Genomic DNA, 27,060 nt, shown 5'->3' on the forward strand with positions numbered 1-27,060 from the left:
ACGGGGGTTTCCTTTCTGCGCCGCGCGGTGGTGGGAAGGCACGGTGGAGCTCAGCTGAGCCATGCCCCGCGGGGGCACCGCTGTACGCGGGCGCTCGGCTTCGCAGAAGTCGCAGCCGCGCTATGGGGCCGGGGCAGCGCCCGCCGCGGCATCTGCCCGCTGAGCGGCCGCTGGACCTAGCGGCAGGAGCCAGCAGCGGAGCTGTGCTTCGGCTGCCGTGAGAGGTGGGTCAGGGGCCGCATCCGAAGCTCCACAGCCACGAGTCACGGCGCCCCCCGGGCTGTCCCCGAAAGGCGGAGGGGTTCCTTCGCTGGTGCGCCTGGCCCCTGTCCGATGATGAGCCTCACTGCTGTTCACATCATGACCACGGCGTGATTACTGCTGTTGAGCTGAGGATGACAGGCGGCCCCGGAGCCCACTCGTGCTCCACGCCCCTTTCCCCCGCCTCCTCTAAACCTCAGTGGGGCGGCAGCCCCTAACGCCTCTTTCGCTCTTCCCCAGGCTCCATTGCTGTTCCTACCCCGAGGATCCTGCAGAAGGAGGTGTCTTCGCCACCCCCCCACTCCTAGGCTCCTTTCCCGCCCAGGGCCGGGCGGGGTCCCGCTCCCCCGCCGCCGGAAGGCGCGGGGTGTGCCCGGAAACCGGCGGCGGGGGAGGCGGTGCCGCGGCTGCCACGTTGGAGTGGGCCGGGGAGCGGGTGAGCGCTGGGGACGCGAAGGTGAGGCGGGCGGCGAAAAAAAAAAAAAAGTCATTTTCCACCATTTTTCCTTTCAGTTTCTGTCAGAAACGGGGCGTAGGTGGCGGTTGACGGGGCGACCGGCGCGCGACCCGCCGTTCCCAGCGAACTGGGACCGGTCTGTTGGGAACGGCGGGTCGCGCGCCAGCCCTCGCTGCCCGTTTTCTTCTCCTTCCCCCGTTTAAACATTATTTTTCTAGTTTTCTTTCTTTTCCAGCAAAAATGAAGCTGAAGGAGGTTGACCGCACCGCCATGCAGGCATGGAGCCCCGCCCAGCAGCACCCCATTTACCTGGCCACAGGTGAGTCCCTGGGGAGGATGTGCTAAGCCGGGCCTCGGGCTATGCACGGCAGCTGCCCTGAAGAGGTCATGGTTGCGAGTCGCGGGAGTTTGTTCAGTGTCCTGAAGGCTCAAGCGGGCTGAGTGGTGCAGTGCTTTGGGTGGAATTGTCCAGCTGGGGTGTGTGTGTGTGGAAGACACACTTCGCATTCCGTGGATGACAGCAAGCATCCTCTTTTCTGCCAGGGTAAGGTGACAGCAGTCCTAATGGTCTATTGCTGCTTGTTTGTAACTTTGGTTATTTTCATAGAATCATTTAGGTTGGAAGAGACCCTCAAGATCATTGAGTCTAAACATAACCTAACTTTGGCACTAAACCATGTTTCTCAGAACCTCATCTACATGTATTTTAAACACCTCCAGGCATGATAATTCCACCACTTCCCTGGGCAGCCTGTTCCAGTGCCTGACAACCCTTTCCAGGAGGAAATGTTTCCTAATAGCTAACCTGAACTTTTTCTGTGCATCATCAGGGAGATAGAGGCACTTGCCCAAAGCTTTTCTTGTTCCTGTTGGTTAAGAGACCCCCCCGAAAGGGGGAACCATGGCTAGGAGAGTTTTGTAGAACTACTTCTAAATAACAGAAATGGAAACTTGACCCCATCTCAGGGTCCATTTATGCAAGGGTGATGGGTTTTGTGCCCTTTCTTGTGCTGCTTCTGCAGTTGCTCTTTTGTGTAGCATGGCTTTCTCACTGCCAGGTATGTTCCTTTGCAGGTACATCAGCTCAGCAGCTGGATGCGACCTTCAGTACAAGTGCTTCTCTAGAAATATTTGAGCTGGACTTATCGGACCCTTCACTGGCTATGAAGTCCTGTGCCACTTTCTCGTCCTCTCATAGGTGAGCAGAGGGCTTGTAAGGGAAGAGCAGTGGCTGTGGGACTGTTATACATGCTGCATGTGGAAAGGCCACTTCGTGAGGTTTGCAGTTGTTAAGGAGAGGAGCAGGAGTTCAGTGCTGAAGGGTGAAGGTGCATTAAGTGCCACTAATGTTGTGGGACAGTGAGGTGGGATTGTGAAGGCGGTAAGTTTGGACTCTGAAAAGTTGCAAGCAGCTTGTGCTCTGACGTAACCTAAAAGATCTGACATTGGCTGGTAGGTGTGAATACGTATGCTGACCTTTTTTGTTGAGGAGCCTCCTGGATACTGCAGAGAAAAGAAGAAAATGAGAAATTGTCAAAATGCACTTGTAATTTTCTGTGTTTCCCCATCCTGTTTGCATTTAGCTATTTCAGGGAGACTCCTGTGACAGAACTAAACTGGTCCATGTTATGTGTGTCCTATCATATCTTGCACCGCAGCTGAAAAGCCACGTTCCTGTCTGCACAACTCCACTTAGCTCGTAGTTCCTTACCATGCGCGTGTCCAAATAAATATCATTAGCATCAGTGTTTCCATCTTGGCAGCACTTGGAGTGGCTCTCTGGTAGCTGGTCCAGTGACTGCTGCTCATTGTGGGTGAGCAGAAACAACGTAGATGGAAGTGCAGGATGTTTCTGTGGGTAGAGAAGGAGATTAACCTTTTCCTTGCTGTTAGATTGGATCTGCTACTTTTTCATACCATGTACAGTGTCAGCATAACCACTCTTTCCCCTGATGGTCCGAAACAGCATGACTGGAGGTGCAGGCAATTAGAGCACTTTGCCAGGATGTCCAAGTGTGAATTTGACACATCTAGAGAAACAACTGCCATCTCCTCCATCTCTGGCATGGCATGAGTAGAAATTACTTGGATTTGAGTCTTTATATTATCCCTTCTAAAGCTGTAAGTTCAAGACCTAAGGACCTGCAACTGTTTCCTGAAGTTCTTGACCAAAAGCGTTTTGCTGGTTTCATAAATGTTGAGTTTGCCTATAAACAAATTTGAAGGAGTTGCAATTTTGTGTATTTGCACACAATAAGATTGTTACCTTGCTTAGGGATCCTCTCCTGATTTGGGTAAAATACGGCTACAGCAGCTTTTGCAGGACAAAGTACGAGGTGTGAGGCTGCTGGCTTGGTGCCGTGGCAGTTTTGTTGCAATGAGTTGTGGGGCTGGCAGAGCAGAGCAGCTCCCAGTCCCTGCCCTGCAGTTATTTGCTTTTTTAGTACTTGTGAGGAACAGCCACGGTCTCTGCACTATGGGCGGTGCTGATGTTGACACTCTCTACTGACCTGCTGAGAGAAAGATGGGGTGTTTGATCTTTCCAGATTTCCTTGTTCAACCTTGTTTTAACAATGATATTTTTTGAGGCTTGCCAAGTGGTATTTACCTTGTTTTAACAATGATATTTTTTGAGGCTTGCCAAGTGGTATTTGCTTACTGAATTTCAAAAAACATTCCCTCTAGCCAGGATGTAGCACTCCTTTGAAATGCTTCCTTCAGTGAGCAGCACAAGCATTTGGTTTTGCCCAGAAAATGCATTACAAATGAGGTTAAGGATTTTTTTATTATTATTAAAGCTAAGAAGAAATGCCTCAACTAGCAATGGATATGTCAGGCTTTATTTTGGTTTGCAGCAAATGAAAGTGGCCAGGTGATTAAACCCACAAAAGATAAAACCTGCAACAAGCTTTGTTAGTTGTCTTCCCATGGAAAGTTTTATGCTGCTTTTATAGAGCTAAACTTTATCTTGGAAAGAGCAAAGGGCAAGAGGAAAGTAATTGAATCAAAGAGGCAAGTTAATTCTGGTTTTTGATCCTTGTTGTTTTCTTCCTTCTTTTTGGATTCTTGTCTTAAGACCGGTTGAATCTTGCTGGTGGTGTAATGCCAGTACCCAGACAACCCTGTCAGTCACTCTGTTTCTCATAACCTTTCATAGTTATGTGCAGAAGTGTAAAAATCATACCCAGGAAAAGGATCTGTCTGATAATAAAGACCAGTTTCTGTTTATAGCATTGTTCTTTGGTGAACCACCAGTGTAATCTGAACGCTGTACTGGGAGACTGAACACTGAAACTGAGCTGCTTGACGGTCACAGCATTTCTCACCCAGCATTTCTCACCCAGCATCTGTTCTTTGTCTAGCTTTCTGCAGTATGTATTTTATCATGCTGGGTTTTAGAGAAATTATCTGAAGGTTGTCTAGAGATAAGGAAAAGATTAATAATAACCCGGTGAATGCCATGAAAGCAATTCCTTGCCACCATCTACTCAATGTAGATTTGCTTTCTGCTTGTGTAAGAGGTGATATGTGACAGCACGTCATTTGTGTAGAAAAAAAGTCCTTCTTTGCATGGCTGAGTAGACAGGAATGCTGTTCTGCTTATGCAGCAAGTTTGTAGAGTTGAAGGAAATGTAAGTATTTGCCGATGGACACAATGGTTTGAAAATACTTCATTTCTCTCTTATTTGAAATGTTGCTCACAAATATCAGATGTTTACCTCCAGGCTGCGATTGGTTTGGCTTACAGTTCTTATTTTGATTCCTGCTATTGTTTTGTAAAGGTGAGCTCAAAATCACGTGCAGTTGGGAGCGTTTATCTGATTTTGCAGCCAGGAGATGAGACATGTGGAGGTTATCAGTTGTACTGTTGTGAGCTTGCATCTTGATGACGAGCAGAATTGGGACATAGTGTGTTTTTGATGGAAGGGGTTGTAAGTATTAGTTTGGCGCAAAAGTAATTGCAGTTTTTGTATTGTTGAAATTTGCTGTTTGATATTGGAATAGACTCTTAAATGTGGTTGTTATACGTCGTCCTAGCGCACTTTCCTTGCTTTATCTTTTTTTTTGCTATTGACTTATTACTTGCTGTTTATTTTATATTTATTTAAGACTATGAAAATTATGTTAGACAAAAACCAAATTGTGCTATTTTCTTATTCGAGTTCAAAATGTGTCGTATAGCAGTGGAGATAACTCACAACATTGACAACGCATTTGGCCCGGGAACTGCTAACGAACATACAGTGCAGCGGTGGTTCAAGAAGTTTTGCAAAGAAGACAAGAGTGTAGTGGCCAGGGTGACAATGACCAGCTGAGAGCCGTCGTTGAAGCTGATGCTCTTACAACTACACGAGAAGCCGCCGAATAACTCAAACCATTCTACGGTCGTTTGGTGTTTGCAGCGAATTGGCAAGGTGAAAAAGCTCGATAAGTGGATGCCTCATGAGCTGATCAAAAATCAAAAACGTTGTTTTGAAATGTTGTTTTCTCTTTTTCTATGCAACAATGACAAACCATTTCTTGATCAGATTGTGTCACGTGACAAAAAGTGGACTTAATACAACAACGGGCGATGACCAGCTCAGTGGTTGGACCAAGAACAACCTCTAAATATCTTCCCAAAGCCAAACTTGCATCAAAAAAGGTCACAGTCACTGGTGCCCTGCTGCTGCTCTGATTCACTACAGCTTTCTGAATCCTCGCGAAACCATCGCATCTGACAAGTCTGCTCAGCAAACTGAGCGCCAAAAACTGCAATGCCTTCAGCCCACACTGGTCAACAGAAAGGGCCCGATTCTTCACACCACCACCCAACTGTGCGCTGTGCAACCAGCCCTTCAAAAGTTGAATGAATTGGGCTACGAAGTTTTGCTTCATCCACCATATTCACCTGACCTCTCACCAACTGACTACCACTTCCTCAAGCATCTTGACATCTTTTGGTAGAGAGAATGCTTCCACAACCAGCAGGATGCAGAAAATGCTTTCCAAGAGTTTTGAAATCCTGAAGCACAGCTTTTTAAGATACAGGAATAAACAAACTTATTTCTCATTGGCAAAAATGTGTTAATTGTAATGACTCCTGTTTTAATTAACCAAGATGTGTTTGAGCCTAGTTATAAAGATTTAAAATTCACGGTTCAAAACAGCAATTGCTTTTGCACCAACCTAATAGAAAGACTGATCCTTAAGGAGAAATGCAGGCAGCGCTTTTCTGTCTTTTAGCAGCAGTCTGGAGGCTTTAGCTGTGCTGAGCAAAATGGGGTGCATGATTGTAGACTGTGGGCACCTTTGTGTCTTACAGGTACCACAAGCTGATCTGGGGGCCGCACAGCATGACCTCGGCTGAGAGAGTCTCTGGAGTCCTGATTGCTGGGGGCGAAAATGGGAACGTAATTCTGTACGACCCAGCCAAAATCATAGCTGGAGATACTGAAGTAATAATTGCCCAGAAAGACAAGCACACGGGACCAGTAAGAGCGCTCGATGTCAACATGTTTCAGGTTGGTTTTCTGCTGTTTTTCATCACATGCTGTCATAAATGAGTGGCCTGTCTTAACTTATAACTCTGTCCCTTTCCCTGCCTCTGAAAGGCATGAATGAAATTTGGTGTTTGAGTGTCTGTGTGTACTTAGTAGGACAATCCTGTCCTGTTACTGGCATTTCAGGATGAAAGAATTCAAGGTGTCTGGTTCATTGCTTCCCCTCATCAATTTATGTTGCTAATTTAGTGGGTCTTTTTACTTGAGCTTACATGTAAAGTAGACATGTTTTTCTGTGGTGTTTTTAGCCAGTCTCTGTTTTTAGCTCCTGTGTATTGTGCCAATGTTCTCATTACACTGGGGATATTTACCTGCTATCACTCATGCTTCCAGTGACACCAGATTTTAAGTATCTCCTTTGAGGTCTGGGTAGGATCTGTCTTAAAGACTTCTCAGTATTGTTACTTGGAAAGAGGAGACTGAACAGGAAATGTGGTGACGTGGCCTCTTGAGCAGAAGAGCTCTCAAAACTAACAAGCTTTCCTCCATCACTAATGAGCACTTACTTCCTTCTAGATACAGTGGACTGGTTTTTCCTTGTCACCACCAGCTGCATGAGAATTCAGCTGAATTTGTTTCCTAAATAGCACTTCTGTCTCTGCACACTTGCTTTCAGCAAGGCTGCCCTTTGTTCATTGTGTCTTCTCTGAATTGCTTCCTTTCCCTTTCTGTCCATTATGAAGTTGGAACTTGCTTGTCACCATCTGTGGGATGTGATCAAAGGGCGCTCGGTGCCCTTGGCACCTGTTGCCCTGCCTGGACTTTGACACCCCAAAATTCACACCATGTATCTGGGGGCATTGTCTAATTGCTTCTTGAACACTGTCAGGCTTGAGGCCTTGAATACCTCCCTGAGGAGCCTGTTCCAGTGCTCCACCACCCTCTGGGTGAAGAACCTTTTCCTAATGTCCAACCTGAACCTCCCCTGGTCTGCTGGCAGCAGAACTCTGCAGCACCAATAGCTGCGGCACCAATAGCTGCAGCACCACTTCTGTCTCCTCCCAGAAATGTCTCTGCTTTCCACTCGCATCTGTGGTTGTACCCCCGCAGCCTCCTCATGGATGTTTGTTGTGCAGTGCAAGAGCATTCCACAAAACAGGAATTTTGGTTTTGGTATCCCAGTGTGGTGGTGCCACGTATGGATTTTTAAAATTAACTCAGTCTTACCTACAGCTTAAAAAAAACCTTGCTTTTTTTACCCTAAGCTATTCTGTGTGAGCCAAAGGCTATATCCTGAGCTGATAGGAGGGGAATCAGCCTAGTGCTGTGGATCTGATACTCCCAGCAACTAAGGCTGTGAAAGCTGATGCTGAAAATACTCTTAACATCAATTATTGTGTCTTACAGACTAATCTGGTGGCCTCTGGTGCTAATGAGTCTGAAATCTATATCTGGGACTTGAACAATTTTGCCACACCAATGACACCAGGAGTGAAGACACAGGTATCAGATTTGTATTTGTTAAATATCGCGGAGCAGGCTAACAAAAAATATGCACATGACTGATGCTGAGACCTCATTGAAACCTACAGTATTAAGGCTATCTCAAGGTGGGGAAAAGCCTTTTGAAGTCTAACTGGGGTAGCAGGTAATTGTTCGTTAGTTGTGAGCTGCATTTCTGGCAACATTAGATACAGTGCTTAAGGAGTGGTACAACAGATCTCTCTGTATCAAAATAAAAGAAGAATATGTTCCTGCATGTTGTTCTCCAGTGGCTGTCCCGAAGGCCAGCAAAAATAGGCCTTCTGTTAGTACTTAATTTGTGTAATACGCTTATTAGACTGTGGGGTTTCAAATATTTTTCTCCTTGAGATATGTCCGTGACTGAAAGCATATAGCAGGAGCTTGTGTCCCTGAAGGACAGTTCTCTTTGAGTGGCTGCATAGGTGTCCTTCAGTGAATGCTTCTGGAAGGAAGTCCGTTGTGACAACACTATTTCCCCATGCTTTATTTCTGTGATTTTTTTTGCCCAACTCCATACAAGCATGACTGGATGCTGTTGCTTTTCTAGCCCCTGGAGCACGGTTTGCTGCTGTGTGTGTAAGTGCGAGAATGCACAGGTCCAGATCTGTTTGGCCAGGGGAAGCTGAAGTAGCCCCTTAGTATTTGAGAAATATTGCATTTTATCAAGCAATGAGTAATAACAAGCAGAGTCGCTCAGGTTGCAACACTTTTTAAATACCTATAACAATTATATGCAGGCTGAGCATCTTCTAGTTTTTCTCTGCATGTTTCACTGCGTGCATGGGTCTGAAGATTGTGAAGGTATAGATTGAGGAAAACAAGAACGTAAAAAGCAGCTACTGAGAAGTCAGAAGATGAGGCGGTAGGTTTGGTAGTTACCTTCATGATTTTCAGAGAGTGTTTGATTGCTCTGCTTAGGGGCCACTGTTTAGCCTCTGGCTCTTAAAGATGATGTATGGAGAAGAACAACAGTCTTTTGTCCTTTGTACCTTGCGAAGGAGACAGAAGAATGAGAAGAAGTTGTTTCAATGCCTGTACATTTCTGTAGCTGTTACATAATTGCACAATAAGTTTGTGGTTACTGGAAGATAGGTTTGTTACTGCATAATAATTTGCTTATGACAAAGTGAGGAAATGGGATGAGAACTAGTCAAAGTAGTAGTTCAAAGATTTTTAGCCTAAAACTCTGTGGGTTTGGATACTTTGTTTAGTTTGACTTGTTTATTATGATGTGGGCTTTTGGAAGGACACCTTAATTAAAGACTTCTGTATAGTATTTTTTTATGTCTAATAATAACTTTTTTGGCTGGGCAATCTTTTAGTCCTTATGGTCAATGACATCTGGAAATAATAGTGCAACAAGGACTAGGTTAACATAGCTTTTAATTCTAGGACTAAAACTGTGCAGAGGGCAGGGAATAAAAAATCCCCACTGAATTTCTCCAAGCAAATACTTTTCTTTTTTTGTAAGTCAAAACCTAATCAACCAAGGCAAAAGTAGAGTTCATATACCTGGATCTACTTCCATGGAGTAGTTTTCTGTTCTTGAAGACAGTCGTGCATAGTCTTCTTTAAGTAACTGATGTATCAGATTGTAAAGCAGAAAATGCAGATATTACAGAGAAATGCTAGCAGCTTATAAATCGGGGTTTTCAGGTGTTCTACCCTACATAGGAAACCAGAACACACACAGTACCCAGGATGAGTCTCATTGCAGATTTGTTATTTAGCATAGCCTGGAAATAACAGGTTTTGAGTCCTCCCTTTGGAAAGGTTGTGATAGGCTGTTCTGTGTGTGCAATAGCCACTTGAGGACATCAGCTGCATCGCCTGGAACAGGCAAGTCCAGCACATTCTGGCATCCGCCAGCCCGAGTGGCCGAGCTACCGTGTGGGATCTCCGGAAGAATGAACCCATTATCAAAGTCAGTGACCACAATAACCGGGTGAGTTGGCTCTTGCGCGGCCCCACAGGTGCTTGGGGAGAGGTATAGGGGTGTGCAGGGACTGCTCATAGCACCCGTTCTGAAGTGACATAAAGATACTGGTGCCTTCTCTGTGCTAAATAGCTAATGCTTTTTCCTGCAAGGCTGTGTATATGCAAAGCACTGCAGAGGAGTGTTGCCATTGAGGAGGTTACAGGGGACATGGCTTTGTGTAGTTACAACCACCACACCTGTTCCTCAGACAGTGTAAATGTAGAAAGGAGCCTGTTGAACTTGTGGAGAGTGACATATTTGTACAATTCTGTATATTTTTAATGGGAAATTGCTATAACAAATTCTGAAGATGTAGCAAGAGTTGAAAATGAAACTTGCAAATGGGTGCTTGAGAAGCAGCTACCTGGTCACTGCACTCTTATTCTGGTAACCTGTGTAACTCTCAGTGCTTTATGTATTTGTTACCTAACATAGCAGCACAGTAGTCTATCTTCATCATATTGTAGTCTAGCAATACAGTGTTCACCTGACAATAACCTCTGCCTAACAATGGCTTTCATCAGTAAAAATTTTAGAGATAAATGTTTGTACAGGGGGCTTTACAGTTTTCTTAAATTAAAACATAGGATTATGAACAAGACAGCACGAAGTTATCTCTTTGAGAGGACCTTGGGAAATGAACTGCAAGTCTCCCCACTCATGGAAACTAGGAGAGTATCCCAATCTGAATGCAGTCAGAAATAATGCCCAGAAACACAGCTTCAAATTTCCTCACAGCAGTGCTTTTACCATGCATGTAGACCTCTTTAGGCTAGTTGTCTTTTGTCCTTTAGTGCTCCTTAGTTATTTTGTGCTGTGGTGCAATGTTGTCCTTCAGATGCACTGCTCGGGCCTGGCCTGGCACCCTGATGTTGCTACCCAGATGGTTTTGGCCTCAGAGGATGACAGATTGCCTGTGATTCAGATGTGGGACCTAAGATTTGCCTCCTCGCCGCTTCGTGTTCTGGAAAGCCATACCAGGTATGAGTCTTTTGTAGCCTGCTGCTCTGTGGTGTTTATGCTCTTGGTGACTGCGTTCCACCAGTTTGTATGTCTCACTTCTTGATTAGTTCCCTGTCAAGACGCAGCTGGGAGGTGGTGATTCCAGCAGCAGGCAGTGTTATATGCTGACTTGCTGACTAGCCACCCCCGTGTCCTGAAAGAATTGTCTGGTTTAAAGGGAACAGGTCCCAGAATATAAAGCACCCTCCTGCCGAAACACTGAAGTTGTAAGTTTGTTCCTGTGCTTTTCGAGAAGAGGGAGCCAAGGTGCAAAGAGTTAGTAGTACTTGACTTTGACTGAATAACGGACTGAAGTCATGTCTGGGCACATCCTCACATGTGGACATGCAAAGCTTCTCTGCTCCTCTAGTCCCCTAAATGCCTTAAATTTGGGTAAAAAGAAAGATTTTGTTAAATTTTGATCCCTGCTTGTTAGTGAAACTTTCCTTATTGCCCAAAACCCACACCAGATTTAAGGAGAGAAAATGACCGTGTTGTGGCTTCTACCAAAACTACTGCCAGTAGTTCTGACATGAATCCCCTGCTAATAAAAAGGTGAAAAACTTCCTAGTCACCGATCTTAACATACAGTGTGCAAACCTGTAGGTAATGATACTGCACGCAGACCATTTTGTTACAATGGTGTCCAGGTTCTCTTGTGTGACTGCATTTAACTCTCAGATACAATGGCTGCACCTTTATACTTCCTCGTGCAGAAAACAGAAAGCATCCATTTCAATAAGTAAAGGCTGATAACATTGAAAAAGTTAATCTTTTTTAAGAGTAAGGAGTGAAGAGGGCATTTTGAGGTAGAAAGCTCAGCTAATGTAGAAACTCAACTTATAAATATACTTTATTTATCACCATTTTGCATTTACACTAAACTCTTTCTGATTGTGACACAGGGGTATATTGGCCATTGCTTGGAGTATGGCGGATTCAGAGCTGCTGCTTAGCTGTGGGAAGGATGCTAAAATTCTCTGCTCCAACCCTAACACAGGCGAGGTATTGTACACACACCACTTATAAAAATCCTGTTCAGAGGTGACACAGTGGCACATGCAAAACAATTGTTGGTGTGTTTGCATTCCTTGAAATTACGCTTCTGTGGGATGTTTCTCCCTGTCCTGCGTGCTTGTGTTGGGTATGTGTGCCTTCTGAGCTTGTTCTGGTGCTGCAGGATTCCTTCCTAGTATTGCCGATCTCATGTGTTTGTCCCCGCTGCTGCTCTCCAGCTGAGTAGTGAGGTAGAGACCTCATTATAAGGGACACAATAGTGGCAGATGGGTGAAAGCCACTTGGATGTGTTCCTACCTTGTCCTTTTGGGCTTGGGGCTACCTTTCAAAGGGGACGCAGACTCTTCTCATTCAACTTTGAGTGCTTGCCCCTAGACCCCAAGAAGGGCTTCAGGCACACTGGAGGGCTCCTTGCCTGTAGTGGGCAATAATCCTAGAGGACAGAGTGAGAAGTGTTTCTAAAATTCAGATATCAGCCCAAAAGTACAAAAAGCTGTGGGGTGCTAAATAATTTATCTGAGCTGGATCCAGTGCTGTTAGGAAGGCTTTAAATTTGGATGAATCATACTACACGTTTTTATTTAAAATTAAAAAACAACAAAACCAAAACAAAACAAACCACAAACAAACAAAAAACGCACCATGGTTTCCTGGGAGACAGAGAGAGGTAGGTAGTGTTTTGCTCTTTGAGCAACAAATTAGAGAGACAAGCAAAGAAGAGTTTCTCTGAGTTTATGGTTACATGTCTGCTGCAGTGTTGGGCTTGTCTGTTCCAGGGCAGGAGAAGACATCTGCCCTGAGTGCAGGTTTTAACTTTTCCAGCTGTCCTGCAAAAAACAGGCTTACTTTGGCATGCCTCTGTGTAGTGTGTAGAGATACCATGATGAGCTCTGCAAGGGCTAGCATGAACACCAGCAGCAACTCACCACTTGCAGTAGAACAGATAGATAGCTGCACATGCAGCACAGACACACCCTGCCTGCATGGTTTGTGCTGTGTGGATTAGACAGAAGATTTAATAGGAGAAGGAAATTAAGCAGTGATACATGGTAATCTCCTGTTTGACAGTTGTCAGGGTTTACCCGCTGTTAGTGTGTACAGTGACATGGAGGCCGACGGGCAGCAAAAAGAGCAGACCAGTCTCAGGGCAGGCAGAAGAATTACTGCTGCTGGATGGGGTGATGCATGGAAGTCCTGATTTGTTGGATTTGTTTTTGCTGCTCAGGTGCTGTATGAGTTGCCCACAAACACACAGTGGTGCTTTGATATCCAGTGGTGTCCCAGGAACCCTGCTGTCTTGTCTGCAGCTTCATTTGATGGGCGGATCAGCATTTACTCCATTATGGGAGGCAGCACGGATGGCTTGAGGCAGAAGCAAGTTGATCAGGTATTGAGCAATGTTCAGCCTAAGACTATGGACAGAAAGAGGTGGGGAAAAAATGTGGGCTTATGGGAAGCAGCTGTCTGCAGCTCTTTTTGCAGGAGTACTGATCTGCTACAAATAAATGCTTCTGTTTAGTTTATCGGAGATATGTCACTTTTGTTTTTTCCACCTTTTGTTATTGAAGCTTTCATCCTCATTTGGGAACCTCGACCCATTTGGTACAGGACAGCCTCTCCCACCCTTGCAGCTTCCCCAGCAGGCAGCCCCACAGAGTGTCATTTTGCCCCTAAAGAAGCCACCCAAATGGATCCGCCGACCTGTGGGAGCATCGTTCTCGGTAAGCAGGAGACAAGGCTAGGCATGGTTCACTAGGCAGGGAGGGAGTAGTGGTGGCATCTGCAAAACACGTTAGCAAGAGGAGAGTTCAATGTTGTGCTCCACCTTGGGAAAACTTGTTTGTCATGGTGGTGAGAGATGCTCGCAGCGGCTTCCAGACTGGGCGCTTGGAACAGAAAGCCAGCAAAAAGTCACCAAAAACTGCTTGGGAAAAAGAAACAAGGAGGCATTGTATTGCCAGTGGGCACTTGTTTCTTTCTGGTTTGGGACTAGAGCTTTGCTTTTCTGTAAATACAGTGCTTACATCAGAGTAAACAAATATCTGTTGTCAAGGAGGAACAGGATCAAACTGGGCAAGTATCTGAGACTTGGATGCAGTCTGAAGCTGTTCTGTGAGTGTAGCAGTACATAGGGCTTGTGCTCCTCCATGGGTGGTTGACCTGCAGAGGAGCCAGGTGAGAGGGTGACAAGGCCCTGCTTTTTGTGAGAGCACAGTTGCCTGATCTTTGGTTCCAACTTTGGCTTATTTTTTAGACCCATAGACCATTTCTTAAGGATCTCCTGGAGATTTAAGCCTGCCCACTTGCGATGCATTTATTTGCCAAAATATTGCTCAGTTTTCTGCATCGTATGCCTGCTTATTCACTACCTGTTGCACAAATTAGATGCAATTTTCTCTTACCGAAGTGATGTTGCCTAGCTGCTGACTGACGTGTCATTTTATGATGCAGTTTATTCCCTTACTCATCCTGGTTTTCCAGGAGCCAGCTGTCAGCCTTTTTCTTGGATAGGCTTTTTGCTTCTTGTAGTGCTTTTTCATTTATTGGACTGGCCTGTGTAAATTAACTTTGAGCTGTAGAATGAAATAATATTATAAACCCCCTCTTAATTTTTTTCCTTCTGCTGTTTTTTACTTCTCTCCAAATGATGACATAATTTACTGCCCATCTCTCAGCAGGCTTTTAACTGGTAACCAGCCTGCCAAGAGCAGGCCACACGTCATGCTTGAGCATTTATTTAGTGATGCACAGGATTCTTTGGTAATAGCATTGCAATATCATGAGGTACTCCATTTATACTGAGCACAGTACAGACCCACAGCCCCAGTTCTCAGCTTCTGGTCAGCCTTTTACCTGAGAAAACACAGGCACAGGAGTAGCTCTGCTCATAAATCTTGTTATTAATAAAAAATAACCCACTTATCCAGCAAGCTCTCTAAATGCGTAGAAACATGGCGGGGGGGGGGAAATGAATGAGTTTATGTTGGTAATGTTTGTCCTTTGGATGATAAGCATATATACAGTATATAAAATCGTGTGTATGCACATGTTTTTTCACATGTGCTCCAGTGTACACTTGCATTTTTACCTACTGCACATGTATCTCAATTCCAGTTTGGAGGCAAGCTGGTTACATTTGAGAACACCAAGCCTCAGCAGCAGCCGGCCGTTGAGCAGCAGCAGCAGCGTCACCATGTCTACGTGAGCCAGGTTGTTACAGAGAAGGAGTTCCTGGCTCGCTCAAACCAGCTGCAGGAGGCCGTGCAGTCCGAAGGCTTTGTCAGCTACTGCCAGAAGAAAATTGACATGGCCCAGGCTGACTTTGAGAAAAACGTGTGGGCCTTCTTAAAGGTAATGGGATGCCAGCAATTCAGGAGTGCCCCACTGACCCAGAAAGCCAAAATGTAGCATGTGTTACGGTGTTTTAGCAGAAGAGGTGCTGGGAACTAAAAATGTAGGCTGTGGGAATGGTGCCTGTAAGTCCTGCTGTTGGAGGTAGCCCACCAGAAGGGTGTCTTCATGGCCAGGGGTGTTGGCAGGGTTTGTGAGAAATCATGGCAGAAGCCAAGCCTTAGAGGAAGATATCCTGTGGTTTTGTCATCCCCCATCAGTATGTCTTTGTGCAGGGAGCTGCTGGTAAGGAGAAACGAAGCTCTGGGACAGCTTCAGATGTGCTTTTCACTGCTCACTATGAGCACTTTAAAGTTTGCAAATGGAGTGGACAAGCAGACTGTTCACCTGTGGGAACCAGATTGAAAGCTTGCTACTTGCTCGGGTGCCCAGGTCACTGAAGACTGTTTCATTTCTTTTATTATGCTCAGTCTCTGCAGTCACTGGCTCTCACTGGGTAATTTGTGCCAGTCAAGTGGAAAGACATTGAGGGGAAAAATGAAAAATTATTAATTGCAATATATTCTTTTTAACTTCTGTTTTTTTAAAGGTGAACTTTGAAGAAGATTCACGTGTTAAATACCTTGAGCTCTTGGGATACAAGAAAGATGATCTGAGGAAGAAGGTAAGTAAGTGTGCCTGGAAGCTGTGCTTGTGTTAAATGTTTTGCTGATGGGTGTGTCTGTAGAGCACAGCCTGAAATGTTTACTGTGCCGTGTATGGTTGAAGTACTCATTTACCTGTGGGACTGGAAGAGCAATTGCCAGTATCCACAGGCTATTCAGCACCATAAATATTTTTATACAACATTGTTTTCAGTGTGTTTCCCAGCAGATAGCATTTGTCAGTGATGCAGCTCTCCTAGTAGCCATAACACAACTGTTAGCTGTGATGCTGGGGCTTCATTTTAAACATGGCTGACTTGAATATTTTTGTTAATTAAGGAATTCCCTTGTTCTGAAGGCACTAGAAATCTTCTTCTGCTCTTGTTTGTTTAGATAAACAAGCCTTGAATAACTTCAAAATTCTTACAGCAAGCAGTTTGCTTTGCTAGGTGTTTTATTAGTTCTGTCATATTCTTGCAGTATGGATGTTCAATGAAAATTTCAAAGCGGGCAACAGACTTCATATGCATGTCTGCATTTACCTGTCCAGTGTTTGATCTAAAAACTTTATCCATGGAGAAGTTTTGATGTTTGTTGGTTCAAGCTATTCATGTAACTTAGTTATATGACATCCCTCTACTGTATTTTCACGGCATCTGATCTGGTTTTAGGCTTTCTGTAAAGAACAAACATGTAAGCAGTCTTCTGGATTTCATTAACTACCTTGAAAACTTAGAGTAGTCTTTCTTTTGTGTGAGACACTGTTCAGATTCATAAAAAAATAAACCAGAGATCAAACCTGGTTACGTTTGGAAAGACAAAGTGTTGGATTACCAGGAAGCAACTTGCACATCTTAAGCACAGAGCTTTCTTCCAAGTTGGAATACGATTCTTTGTGTTACAGGGAGATACCTGCTGTGCATTTTGGCTTTTTGTTGCTTTTAATGCTGTACCCAAGAACTATCTCTTATTTCTTCAGTTCTGATTCAATGGATTTTAATGTTTGACTCATTTTCATTGTATCAAACTAATGTTTTATTTTCTAAGAGTGGCTTCATAAAAACATTGTTATGGTTATGAATTAAATGGTCTCTGGGACAAGTTTATTATGATTACAGACAAAATAATGTTTTTGCTAGCAGTCTGTCCTCAGCTTCTAAATTTTGTTGCATGAGTCAAAGCAAGCACAACAAAGGAAATGCTGTCTTTTGAAAAGCAGATCGCAATTAGAAAATCCAGGTGAAACTTAGTGGTGGTCCTGCGGAATGGCCTCATGCAGATTACAGGCTGCTGCTGTGGTTGCTCTGGAGTTGATCAGCCCTGTGCATGGGGAGAAGATGGAAAAATGGGCATAGCTGAATTGAGCAGCTCAAAATACTGAGGAACAGATGAGAGGAGCTTTGAGGCCATGTGTACATGTGGATGTTTCTTAGCAAAGCATTCCACACTGAAATTGAATTCATTGTTTTAATGTCAAGAAACAATATAGAATGGCTTGTCTGAAAGTTTGTGATACCCAGATGATAAACTCACTAAATTGCAGCTTGTTTTTCATGTTACTGGTAGGATAAGAAAAGTAGAAAAGGGTTACAGACTTCAGCTTCTTGGAATAAGCTTTCAAGAACGTAGAGGTTTGTTTTTATCATCTTAAAACCTGTGATTCTCGTATGCTAGTCAAGTCCTGGATTTCTCCTTTCTGTTTTAAACTAATGATAAAAAGAAAAAAGAAAAAAAAAAAAAAGAAAACCACCTCCAGCAATTTGAGCTGAGCTTTTTGTGAAAAACGGCCTGCCAGGGTGAAATAAAACCTGCAATACTAAAAGAAGTAGATGATTTATAGCAGCATTAGGAAATCCAGTCTCTCAGGTGTGGAACTAATATTTTCTGCATGTATTCTAAATTCCCTACATTAAACTGGCATTTTTGAGGGCCCTAATTGAATCTGGAGTCATTTGCTTTGCAGAAGAGTAAAAGCTGTGCATTTTAACTCTTCATAACTTGGAAAATCCTAGTCCACAGCCATGTGTCTGCTGCACTTGAAACCACAGCTTCCTGATAGGCTCTCAGCTCCACCAGGATTGTCACTGCTTCACTTTCCCTAACTAGAGCAAACAGAAGGTTTTGTCCCACATGCTCTGATACTATTTTCATTGCTGTGGTTTCCAGCAGCACTAGCAAGGTTTGAGGCCCTTGAGTTAACAATTAAAGGTTTAAAGGCATAGAACAGCTCTTATTTCCATTGGAGCTTGGGGTGCAGAGGGCTTAGCAGTAAATCCATCGCCAGGCTGGGAAAGGGTATGGCTTTAGTTTCATGTTAACTGTTCTGCAAACAACATGGTGGCTACATTTGCCATTTTTGCTGTATGAGAAATCAGTGAGAGGTCTGTCTCCCTTAAAATAAAAGGGCACTTACTTAACAAATCTTGGTTGTTTTCTAGATTACATCCGCTATAAATAGAGAGAGTCTTGCAGATGATGACTTGGGAGAGGTAAGCACACGTGTACATATCTGCATTTAGTTTTATAATGCCACAGTAATGTGCAAAGTAAGAATCATTTTTCTTTCCACTTGGTAGTTGTCACAAAGAGAGTCACAAATAACCCAGCATATGATGAGTTCCTACACTGAGTAGGATGAAGGTACTTTTTAAAAAACATGATGACTTTTATGATTCACTTTACCAATGAAGGAGTCACAGGTTTTAGTTCAGGGTCTCAAGTGATGTCCTTCCACCTTTTTGCTGCCTGTGTGTCACCCACTGTGGCGATTTGTGCTGCTGGGAGGTACTGGAGAGCCTTGCCTGGCAGCTGCTTTCATAAAATTATAGACTAGTTTGGGTTGGAAGGGACCTTCAAAACTCATCTAATCCAACCCCCTGCCATGAATGGGGACATGAACTAGATCAGGTTGCTCAGAGCCCTGTCCAGCATCCAACACCTCTCTGGGCAACCTGGGCCAGTGTTTCACCACCCTCATTTTAAAAAGTTTCTTCCTTATATTTAGTATGAGTCTCCCCTCCTTTAGTTTAAAACCATCACACATTGTCCTATTGCTATAGGCCCTGCTAAAAATTCTGTACCCATCTTTCTTATAGGCCCCTTTAGGTACTGAAGGGTACAGTAAGGTCTCCCTGGAGCCTTCTCTTCTCCAGGCTGAACAACCCCAACTCTCTCAGCCTGTCATCATATCAGAGCTGTTCCAGCCCTCTGATAATTTTTGTGGCCTCCTCTGGCCCCTCTCCAACAGGTCCATGTCTTTCCTGTGCTGAGGATGCCCGAGCTGGATGCAAGAGCAGCAGCTTCCCCAGGCTTTACAAAATCAGGACTGAGAGTGTGGTCCCATCATGCTTCCCTGCAAGAGGGATAAATACAGTTCACGCGTGGCCTGTTGTAGCTGCAGTGGCCTAAGTCCACAACAGGGACTGCATTGCTCTTGTTCCATAGATGTGTCAGATGTCATCTGTAGTTGCCTAATGGGAAAATTTTGCTGCATGTTTTCAGGCATGTAAGATGAAAACAGCACAAGGTACTGTGCAATGACAAAGAGTAAGGAAATGGACGCCCTCTGCCATGTTTGTCATACTTGTGTCTATGTTGCCAATGCATTTCTGTGCTTTGCAGTCTGGTTCAGGCTGTTGTTGCTGGGAAGGTGGCAATACTCTGTAGTGCAAAGTATTTCTTCCTCTTCTGCTGGATATTCTGTTTTTATGGCATCTTCTCTCTGCTGAAGGCTCCTGCAGAATCTGATCAATCTGTGCCGAACAAGGGGGATGAAGGCCAGGCTACAGAGGAGCAGTTCTTGGGAGAGGTATCTGTTGCCCTCTAAACTAACCCCATTTACCTCCTGTGTATTTACTTGGTTATTATTAACAGTATTCCATTTTGTTGGCTTTTCCTAGTGCTGAGGATGTATGAAAATACAAGAAGTTAGTTGAACAAGTAAAATGTAGGCTCTTGTTAAGTTGCTTGACTTTTTTGTTTTTCATCGGCCTCAGCCATTGTATGAATGGATTCTTGTGGCAATAAAGAACAAGCTCATTTTGTAACACTCCAGTTGGCACCAGACCCAAGGACTTTCTTCTGCCACAGTTTTCACTCTGATATGTACCTAATGTATACTAAATGATGTGCTGCCACAACTCTAGTACCTTCCTCATTTTTTTTCTTATCCCTTTCTTCCTGATCCCTGGCTGATGATTACCAAGCTGTCAGTGTATTACTTCCCTGTTTCTGCACATAACCCTCTGCAGAGATGCAACTGTGATATTGGAGGAGACGGGAAGTATTCATTCCCTTCATTGTTCCCACTGGCATCACAGTGATATCCATTCCCTTTGCACCCTAACAGTGAGCATCAGGGCTTTGGTTGCTAGCTGCTTTAGGAACGTCTGTGGCAACAGTTCAGCCAGGTTTATCACAGGCAGTCTGTTCCATATCTGCCTTTGGGATCCTACAGCTTTTTGTGCCTTTCTGTCCATTCGAGCAGCATTGTTTTCAGCTCTGTGTTTCAAATATGGGGATGGGTCCATGTGAGTTTAATAGCACTGAAAATTCTAGTATGGCTGTGTGAACAGGCTGGCTACTTTGCTCTCCATCCCTTCAGGCACCTTTTTAGGTTAGAATTGGAGCTGTTAGCACAGCAAACATAGGTAGTTTTGGGCTAAAACCTGTGCTTGGTGCCCATCTGCTGTTGCCTGTGAAGATGAGAACAGTGGTTTGTACATGTTGGAGTGGTGCACTTGTTGACTCCCTATGATAGCATGTTAAGGGCAGCAAAACAGAGCTGTCTCCTTAGGTCAGGTGCTTGATTGCTTGTTCCCTCATTTTAGTTGCTGTAGTGGTAGACACGGGTATCTGACTGTGTAAGGATTTTGCTGTATGCAATTATGAAGATATTAGATGTCTCATAACAAATGTCTCTTCTAGAAGAGACATCACAGGCAAACATGACCGTGACCTAGCAGTTCGGGTGGTGAATATTTGTGAGATTGGCCTGAAGTTGCGGATGATGTGTCAGGGAGTGCCATAAGTAACTGGATGGGCACACAATTCCTGTGGCAGTCGCAACAGGCTCTTGACTGATACCAGACACACATTGTGCATCATCTGAAAGCAAAAGAGCTTTCCAGATGCTGCCTTCTTTCAGAAGCAAAACATAAAGCTTGTTTCAGACTTACCTCCCCATCCCAAATATCTGTTTTTGGTCGAATGTGTACCTGTCCTTCATCCTCTGAAGTACAATTTTAGTGATCAGCATATAAGCAGGGTGCTCTCAGCAGCCTTTGGAACTTGCGCTATGTGTACTAGTGCACTGGCTTGTGACAGAAGAGGCAGTTTGTGGGACAATTTCTTCTTAAGCTGTGCTGTGAAAATTGATAGTGGAGAGAGATTTCTCTCGTGTCTGTTTAGTTTGGTGGTGTATTATTATTATTATTATTATTTATTATTATTTATTATTATTATTATTGAAAGGTTTTGTTTGAAATCCCAAGATCCGAGTGCTTGCAGGAAATGTTCTCTATCTTAATTTCTGGGCGAGTTTTTAAAAAAATACAGCTTCTGTCCACTGCACACTCATGTACTGAGTACAAAATGCTTAAGTCCACATGGACCACTCTGGACCTCTGTGTTCAAAATTAAACATGTTTTCACATGTTTTGTTTAGTTAAACTAGGACGTATGCCTAGTGTTTTGAGGGTGAACTGAAAATCTGTGTGGAGCTAAGTGAAACCTAGGTAGCATTATGGTAGACTGTTCTTGATGGTGGTTGGAGGTGAAAGAGGAGGAGAGAAGCTTTCTAATTTTTTTTTATTATTTTTTTTTTTTTTTTAAATTATGGCTGTCATTTTGCTTTGAGTTGACTGTGTGTATATGGGCATGGATGCATTTATGTAAGTCACTGTGCAGGATCTGGGTGTCTGGTATTTGTGATCTCTAGGTATGCATGCTTGTGCTTGCATAAGCCTTCCCCGGTGGTTGGAAATCTGGGGCTTCCAGTGCTTTTTTTCTCCTTGGCATCTATTTTAAAAAATGTTCAGACCGATGTTTTTATAATGATATGTTTACAGACACTGGAGGTCCTTTGTTAAGCCCAGGCCTTTCTTAATGTACTTTGGAGCTTTGTGTGGGCACTAGGGGAAGTTGATTATCCTGTGCTGAAACAGTGTTTTAACAAGTGACAGGGATATTCTTCCCTTCTAAGCTAATGATGTCTTAGGGGACTGGTAGTCTGAAAGTCTATCTTTAACTTCTAGTGCAGGAGCCATATTTTTTTTAATGTGTGTGTATATTCCAAGTGCTTACATAATCTCAAAAATCATGCTTTTCCTTTTTCTAAGCAGGCAAAAGAGCATAAACAAGAAACTGAAGATTTGGGATCTGCAAAGAAGACATTTAACATCTCTGTTAGTGGAGGTAAAAAACAAAACACCACCTTTATGTTGATTTTATTGTATGTGCTGATACTTTGTAAATATTGATGTTCATATTGGTGTTCTGGCGAGAAGGCAGTTTCTGCACAGATAGTGAATGATTATCATTACTTGCCACTGTAACTCCATTCATTGCACACCAGTCTCAAGGCCCTTGAAAATATAGCTTCTTTAGGGAAGGTAAGGAAGTGTACAGCTCTGCTATACCCCATTGCTGAAATGCAGCTGCTCTGAGTGATTTCTGGTATTAAAAAAACCCACATGATCAGGCATGAAGTGCCTCACTGTTTGTCCGGAAGCTCCCAGGGGATCTTGAGTAACACAGAAGCTGTTGACTCCTGTTCAGGTTTGACATTTTCTGGCACTGTATGCAGGATAGTTGTTTCAGAGGTTATTTAGAAAGATGTGATATATATACCAGCATCTTGCTCTGCAGCAAGGTAAGTGATACATGACAGTGCCCCACCTGATCTGTCTGTGACCATAGCGTGTTGTGAGACTAGAGATTAACTTGAGCGTCCCCATGAGTACCTGCCTGAAATGCACTCCTCTCTCATTGCAGATGTGGATGGTTTGATTACCCAGGCTTTGCTGACGGGTAACTTTGAGAGCGCAGTAGATCTCTGCTTGCATGATAACCGCATGGCAGATGCCATTATCTTGGCCATCGCAGGCGGACAAGAGCTGCTTTCTAGGACACAGGAGAAGTACTTTGCTAAGATGCAGAGCAAAATCACCAGGGTACGTTTTTTCATTTAAGAAACAAACTGCATGTAGGCCTTTGGTAACTCCGTTTGGTAACTTAGAAGTTTTCTTACCATTTCATAGGTCTATTTCTGTGAGAAGCTAATGGTATTCAAGTTATCCACAAGATCTCAGAGCAGAGGGATTTCTGTTATTTTTTTTTTTTTTAATGCATTGGTAAGGAGAGAAGAGGCACGCTACTGGAATATTAATACAGAAGAAGTGTCTCCAGTGTCTCCAGAAGTGTCTCCTGTGTCAGAGTTGCATGTACACTAGTAGATTCTCACTGATAAATATCCTAAATGGTGCACATTTCATTGTTGTCTCTCATCGCATTTTTCAAGAGTCACGCAAGACCCATGCTCAGTGCTGGCAGTGTTAATTTCTGCCTGTGATGAGTGTTAACAGATTTGCCAATGCTTCATTTCACTGTGCGCACAGAAGAAACCTAAGTATGCCCAGGGTCAATCAATCGTCCTGTTTAGGAGACAGCATGTTATGGCCAGCTGGTTGTTATTCTTCTCAGCTTTGTGCAGCACTAGGGATTGCTGATGGTATTCATTCAAATCTTCTTTGCTACTGACGTGAGAAGGTAGCAACAAGAGGGTGAAACAGGAGGAGTGGCCTTAGAAGAGTACAGGATGATTGGTTTGGCAAGGATGGCCACTTTTAGAGGAGGGGAGAAAGTTGCTCGCTGTCACTTTTTAGTAGTCCATTGTCAAAGAAGGATGTTCTATGCAGTAGCAGGAGGCAGCCTGTAAAATGGGCATGTACTTCAGTGCTTTCCTGGAGCAGGGCTGGAGGCAGCAAAGCAGAGTCGCTGGGGGAGTTAGGGCATGCAGCACCACAGGCCGGGTTCTTTAAGCAGGATTTTGCTGGTCGTTGCCTGCAATCCAGTTTGAGATAAGAACAGTTTGTGTTTCTAGTGGTGCACAAGTGCAAAGAGGAAAGTCCCAATTATGAAGACTCTCTGCAGAATTTCTCCCCATGCCCCCACCTCCTTCCCTGCCTCTGGCCTAATCAGATGAAGGAGAATTTTGTAGCACATGAGAAATCGTTGCTTCACTGCAGTTCATCCTTTGGGAAAAGGTATTTTTATGGAGAGCTGACCAGTTATCTGTGGCTGTGCTACAGAGTGAGTGTTGACCTTGTAATTAGGACCTTGCGTTTGTTGTTCAGGTGTGTATTTTTCTCTTCTGGTCCCAAGCTGCATGCTTAGTGCTCGTTCAGCTGTTTCTGAGCTTGAAATCTTGGCAGGACAAAGGCTTTGTTCACTGAATAGCAACACAGCTGCCAAGTCTGTCTTTTATCTGAAGCAAAATAACTTGAGGCAGAGTTTGAGATGGAGGAAAGTGGAATTTCATTTTGAGGGCTTGTGGACAGGCAGCATGGGTGCAGGGCAGGGATGTTGGCAGGGATACTGCAGCCAGCGTAGACTGATATTGCTGCCAGCTTCTTTCAGCGGCCTTTTCAGCTGCCCCTCACTGGTCAGTCTGAGGCCAAGAGATTAAAGCCGAATGAAGCAGTTTGACAAAATTCATACCCCTTGGTGGGCACTGTGTAGAAAATCTGCAGCTAAATACTTGGTATGTTATCATTGTCTGCAAAAACAACACTGAAGAGCATCTGCAGCAGTCCCAGCTTACAGAGATTTGTGCATTCTTTCTTACATATTTTCTGGCAAGAAAAATTGGCCTGTCTGTGTTATCTGAGCTTGGTTTATGATTTTTCCCTGAAGTCATTTAAAGTAAAATACACTTTTGTGCAGCTGGTGAATTGCAGTGCAGTATCTGCCATGACACTGGATATAGTGGGAATGAGGACATTTGAATAGATACAAATTATACTGTGTCTTTTAAAAGAAACTAAATCCTACCAAGACCATAACTGTGGACTTTGTCCTGATCTAGCTCATCACTGCAGTAGTAACGAAGAACTGGAAGGAGATTGTGCAGTCTTGTGATCTGCAGAATTGGAGAGAGGCTTTGGCTGCTGTGCTCACTTATGCCAGGCCAGATGAGTTTGCAGCCCTTTGCGGTAAGGACATGTTACAGAACAGATGTCATTTATTCTGCTTAACAGCAAAACTACACTTTGCCATGGTTGTCTTCTTTCCAGTAAATTACTGTAAAGCCTTGCTAGCTTCTTTGTTGGATAATATAGTTCTTTGGTCCTGTTGCAGAGGAGAGGAGCCTTGGAGATGCTATGTTCCCAGTACATTCTCTTTTTGAGCACAGAGGGACCTTTGTGAGCAGCAAGTTTTATTGCCAATAGCTGTATGCCTGATACCCCTGTGCCTCTCAGATGCCATCCACTGTCTATGGAGTTGTAGAGACCTGTTTCAACACACATCAGCTGAGAGCAGTATCATGGCTTTGCTTACAGTTCTTTGGCCAGTTGCATACCCAGGTCACACCCCTGGAAGGAGTGACTGCAAAAAGTGGGCAGCAGAGCATAGAAACTGAGCCCTGGCCTTTTGACCTTTCTCATGTCAGCAAGTGGATTGTCCCCTCTGACCTGTCTGAGGTTTACAGACTTTTGACAAGTCTTTGCTGTGATAGCATTAGCTGCCTCTGAAGTGCCTGGGCCTCCTGTGAGATAATCTGTGCCAGACACCAGAGAATGTCACCGATAGACCCCAGAGGCCATATCTATTCTTACTGTGCTAAGCAGAGAAACAACAGGTGTTGCAGGCTTCCCCAGCCGGGATGGGGGAATCTCCAAAGTGATTCACCAAGCAGCATCTTTGTTCATATTTTTCCTAGATCTCCTGGGCAACAGACTGGAGAGCGAGGGGGACAGCCTACTGCAGACGCAGGCTTGTCTCTGTTACATTTGTGCCGGCAACGTGGAAAAACTTGTTGCTTGTTGGACCAGAGCTCAGGATGGAAACAGCCCCTTGTCCCTTCAGGTTGGTAATTCTGTTCAGAAAGATGTTGGAAGTAACACACTGTGATCATCTGGTGCTTTAATCATATGATCTAGTTTAGAGATTTGATGCTTTCTGGTAGCTGTATGTATCTCAGGATGCAAGCCTTTTCCTTCTGGAATGGGTGGTTTTAGTGGAAATAATGCATAAATATTCTATTGGAAAATGTGTTGTGAAGCACAACGGCCCTAATGCCTGTTTGGCACTTTGAGTAGTCCTGCTTGGATGCTTCCTGTGTAAAATGGCAGTTGTAGGGCTTAGGGTGGTTTGGTAAAGAAGAGGCTTTGAATACTTGCATCTTTTGCAATACTTAAACATTTTTGCTTTGGGAAGAGATGGCTTGGATGTTCAGGGGAAGAAATCTAATAAATTAAGAGTTAAATCGGGAGACAAGACTGGAAGAAGGTTCTTGTGAGAGTTTTGTCTAGGGGGTTGCCAACAGTCAAATATATTGTATGTAGCAAATACGTTGGGGGAATAGGAGGATTAATGCCAGAGAGATTAAGCAGTTATTGAATAATTTCTTTTCTAGTATAATGTTAGTTTCTTCCATTTGTTCGGGGCCTTTGAAGGGCCAAGTTTAGAAAGTACTTAATGTTACCTGACAGTGCTGTGAGTCTCTGATTAGTTAGTTGAAGGAACTGGAGAATATGTGGGTTTTACTTCACATTATTATCTCTTTCCAGTTTTGAATTATCACCATTGCTTTCCAGTCTCTTGATAGTGATGGCTTCATTACATATTTACATTTGGTTTGAGTTTGAATTTTGATTGCGTTGCTTTGCTCTCTTGGACATTAAAATTGAAAAATCTTATTGGAGTCATAATTAGGCTGCCAGTTTACTATGATGTGGAATTGCTGAAATTGATAGAAGCTATTGGTTATCTTGATTTTTTTTTTTTTCTTTTTTTTTTACCTGCCTTTTCTGAAGTACTGACTTCTTGGGAAAAACACAAATGTATTCTTGAACAGTCAGCAGTCTTTATTAGTGGTGTATGGTTGAAATCTTGGGTGTGGTGCCCTTATTAAAACTGTTGTAAGATTTGAAAGAGGGATTGCATGTTAATATTGGCAATTTAATATTTGCAGTACCTTCAAATGTAATACAGTAAGAATAAGAAAAACATGAGAACTTACCAGAAAATCTTCCTGTAACTTAGCACTGGGAGGAAACCCAACCAAAACCAGCTCTGGTATTTGCAGTTGTGCAAGGAAGGCAAGATTGGGAGTATTCCTGA

At 43.8% G+C, this 27,060-nt stretch overlaps 1 protein-coding gene across 14 annotated transcripts in view; it reads left to right on the forward strand.

Annotated features, from left to right (window-relative positions):
* The first annotated feature begins 19 nt into the window (after positions 1-19).
* Positions 20-27,060, forward strand: part of SEC31A (SEC31 homolog A, COPII coat complex component) — a 46,511-nt gene continuing 19,470 nt past the window's right edge. For 3 of the 14 annotated variants that reach the window (XM_082050824.1, XM_082050817.1, XM_082050826.1), the window contains exons 1-19: positions 20-224; positions 502-718; positions 954-1,037; positions 1,793-1,916; positions 6,024-6,222; positions 7,609-7,704; positions 9,530-9,670; positions 10,542-10,684; positions 11,611-11,710; positions 12,948-13,109; positions 13,291-13,443; positions 14,837-15,073; positions 15,663-15,737; positions 18,156-18,206; positions 19,448-19,525; positions 22,056-22,131; positions 22,711-22,889; positions 24,803-24,929; positions 25,658-25,803. In XM_082050824.1, the coding sequence (XP_081906950.1) occupies positions 959-1,037; positions 1,793-1,916; positions 6,024-6,222; positions 7,609-7,704; positions 9,530-9,670; positions 10,542-10,684; positions 11,611-11,710; positions 12,948-13,109; positions 13,291-13,443; positions 14,837-15,073; positions 15,663-15,737; positions 18,156-18,206; positions 19,448-19,525; positions 22,056-22,131; positions 22,711-22,889; positions 24,803-24,929; positions 25,658-25,803 (2,166 nt within the window). In that variant the 5' untranslated portion in view covers positions 20-224; positions 502-718; positions 954-958. The remainder of the gene's footprint in view (positions 225-501; positions 719-953; positions 1,038-1,792; positions 1,917-6,023; positions 6,223-7,608; positions 7,705-9,529; positions 9,671-10,541; positions 10,685-11,610; positions 11,711-12,947; positions 13,110-13,290; positions 13,444-14,836; positions 15,074-15,662; positions 15,738-18,155; positions 18,207-19,447; positions 19,526-22,055; positions 22,132-22,710; positions 22,890-24,802; positions 24,930-25,657; positions 25,804-27,060) is intronic. The other 11 variants (XM_082050821.1, XM_082050830.1, XM_082050818.1 and 8 more) reach the window with 9 other exon arrangements.

This window comes from Streptopelia decaocto, assembly GCF_964273445.1.
Source record: "Streptopelia decaocto genome assembly, chromosome: 4".
NCBI lineage: Eukaryota > Metazoa > Chordata > Aves > Columbiformes > Columbidae > Streptopelia > Streptopelia decaocto.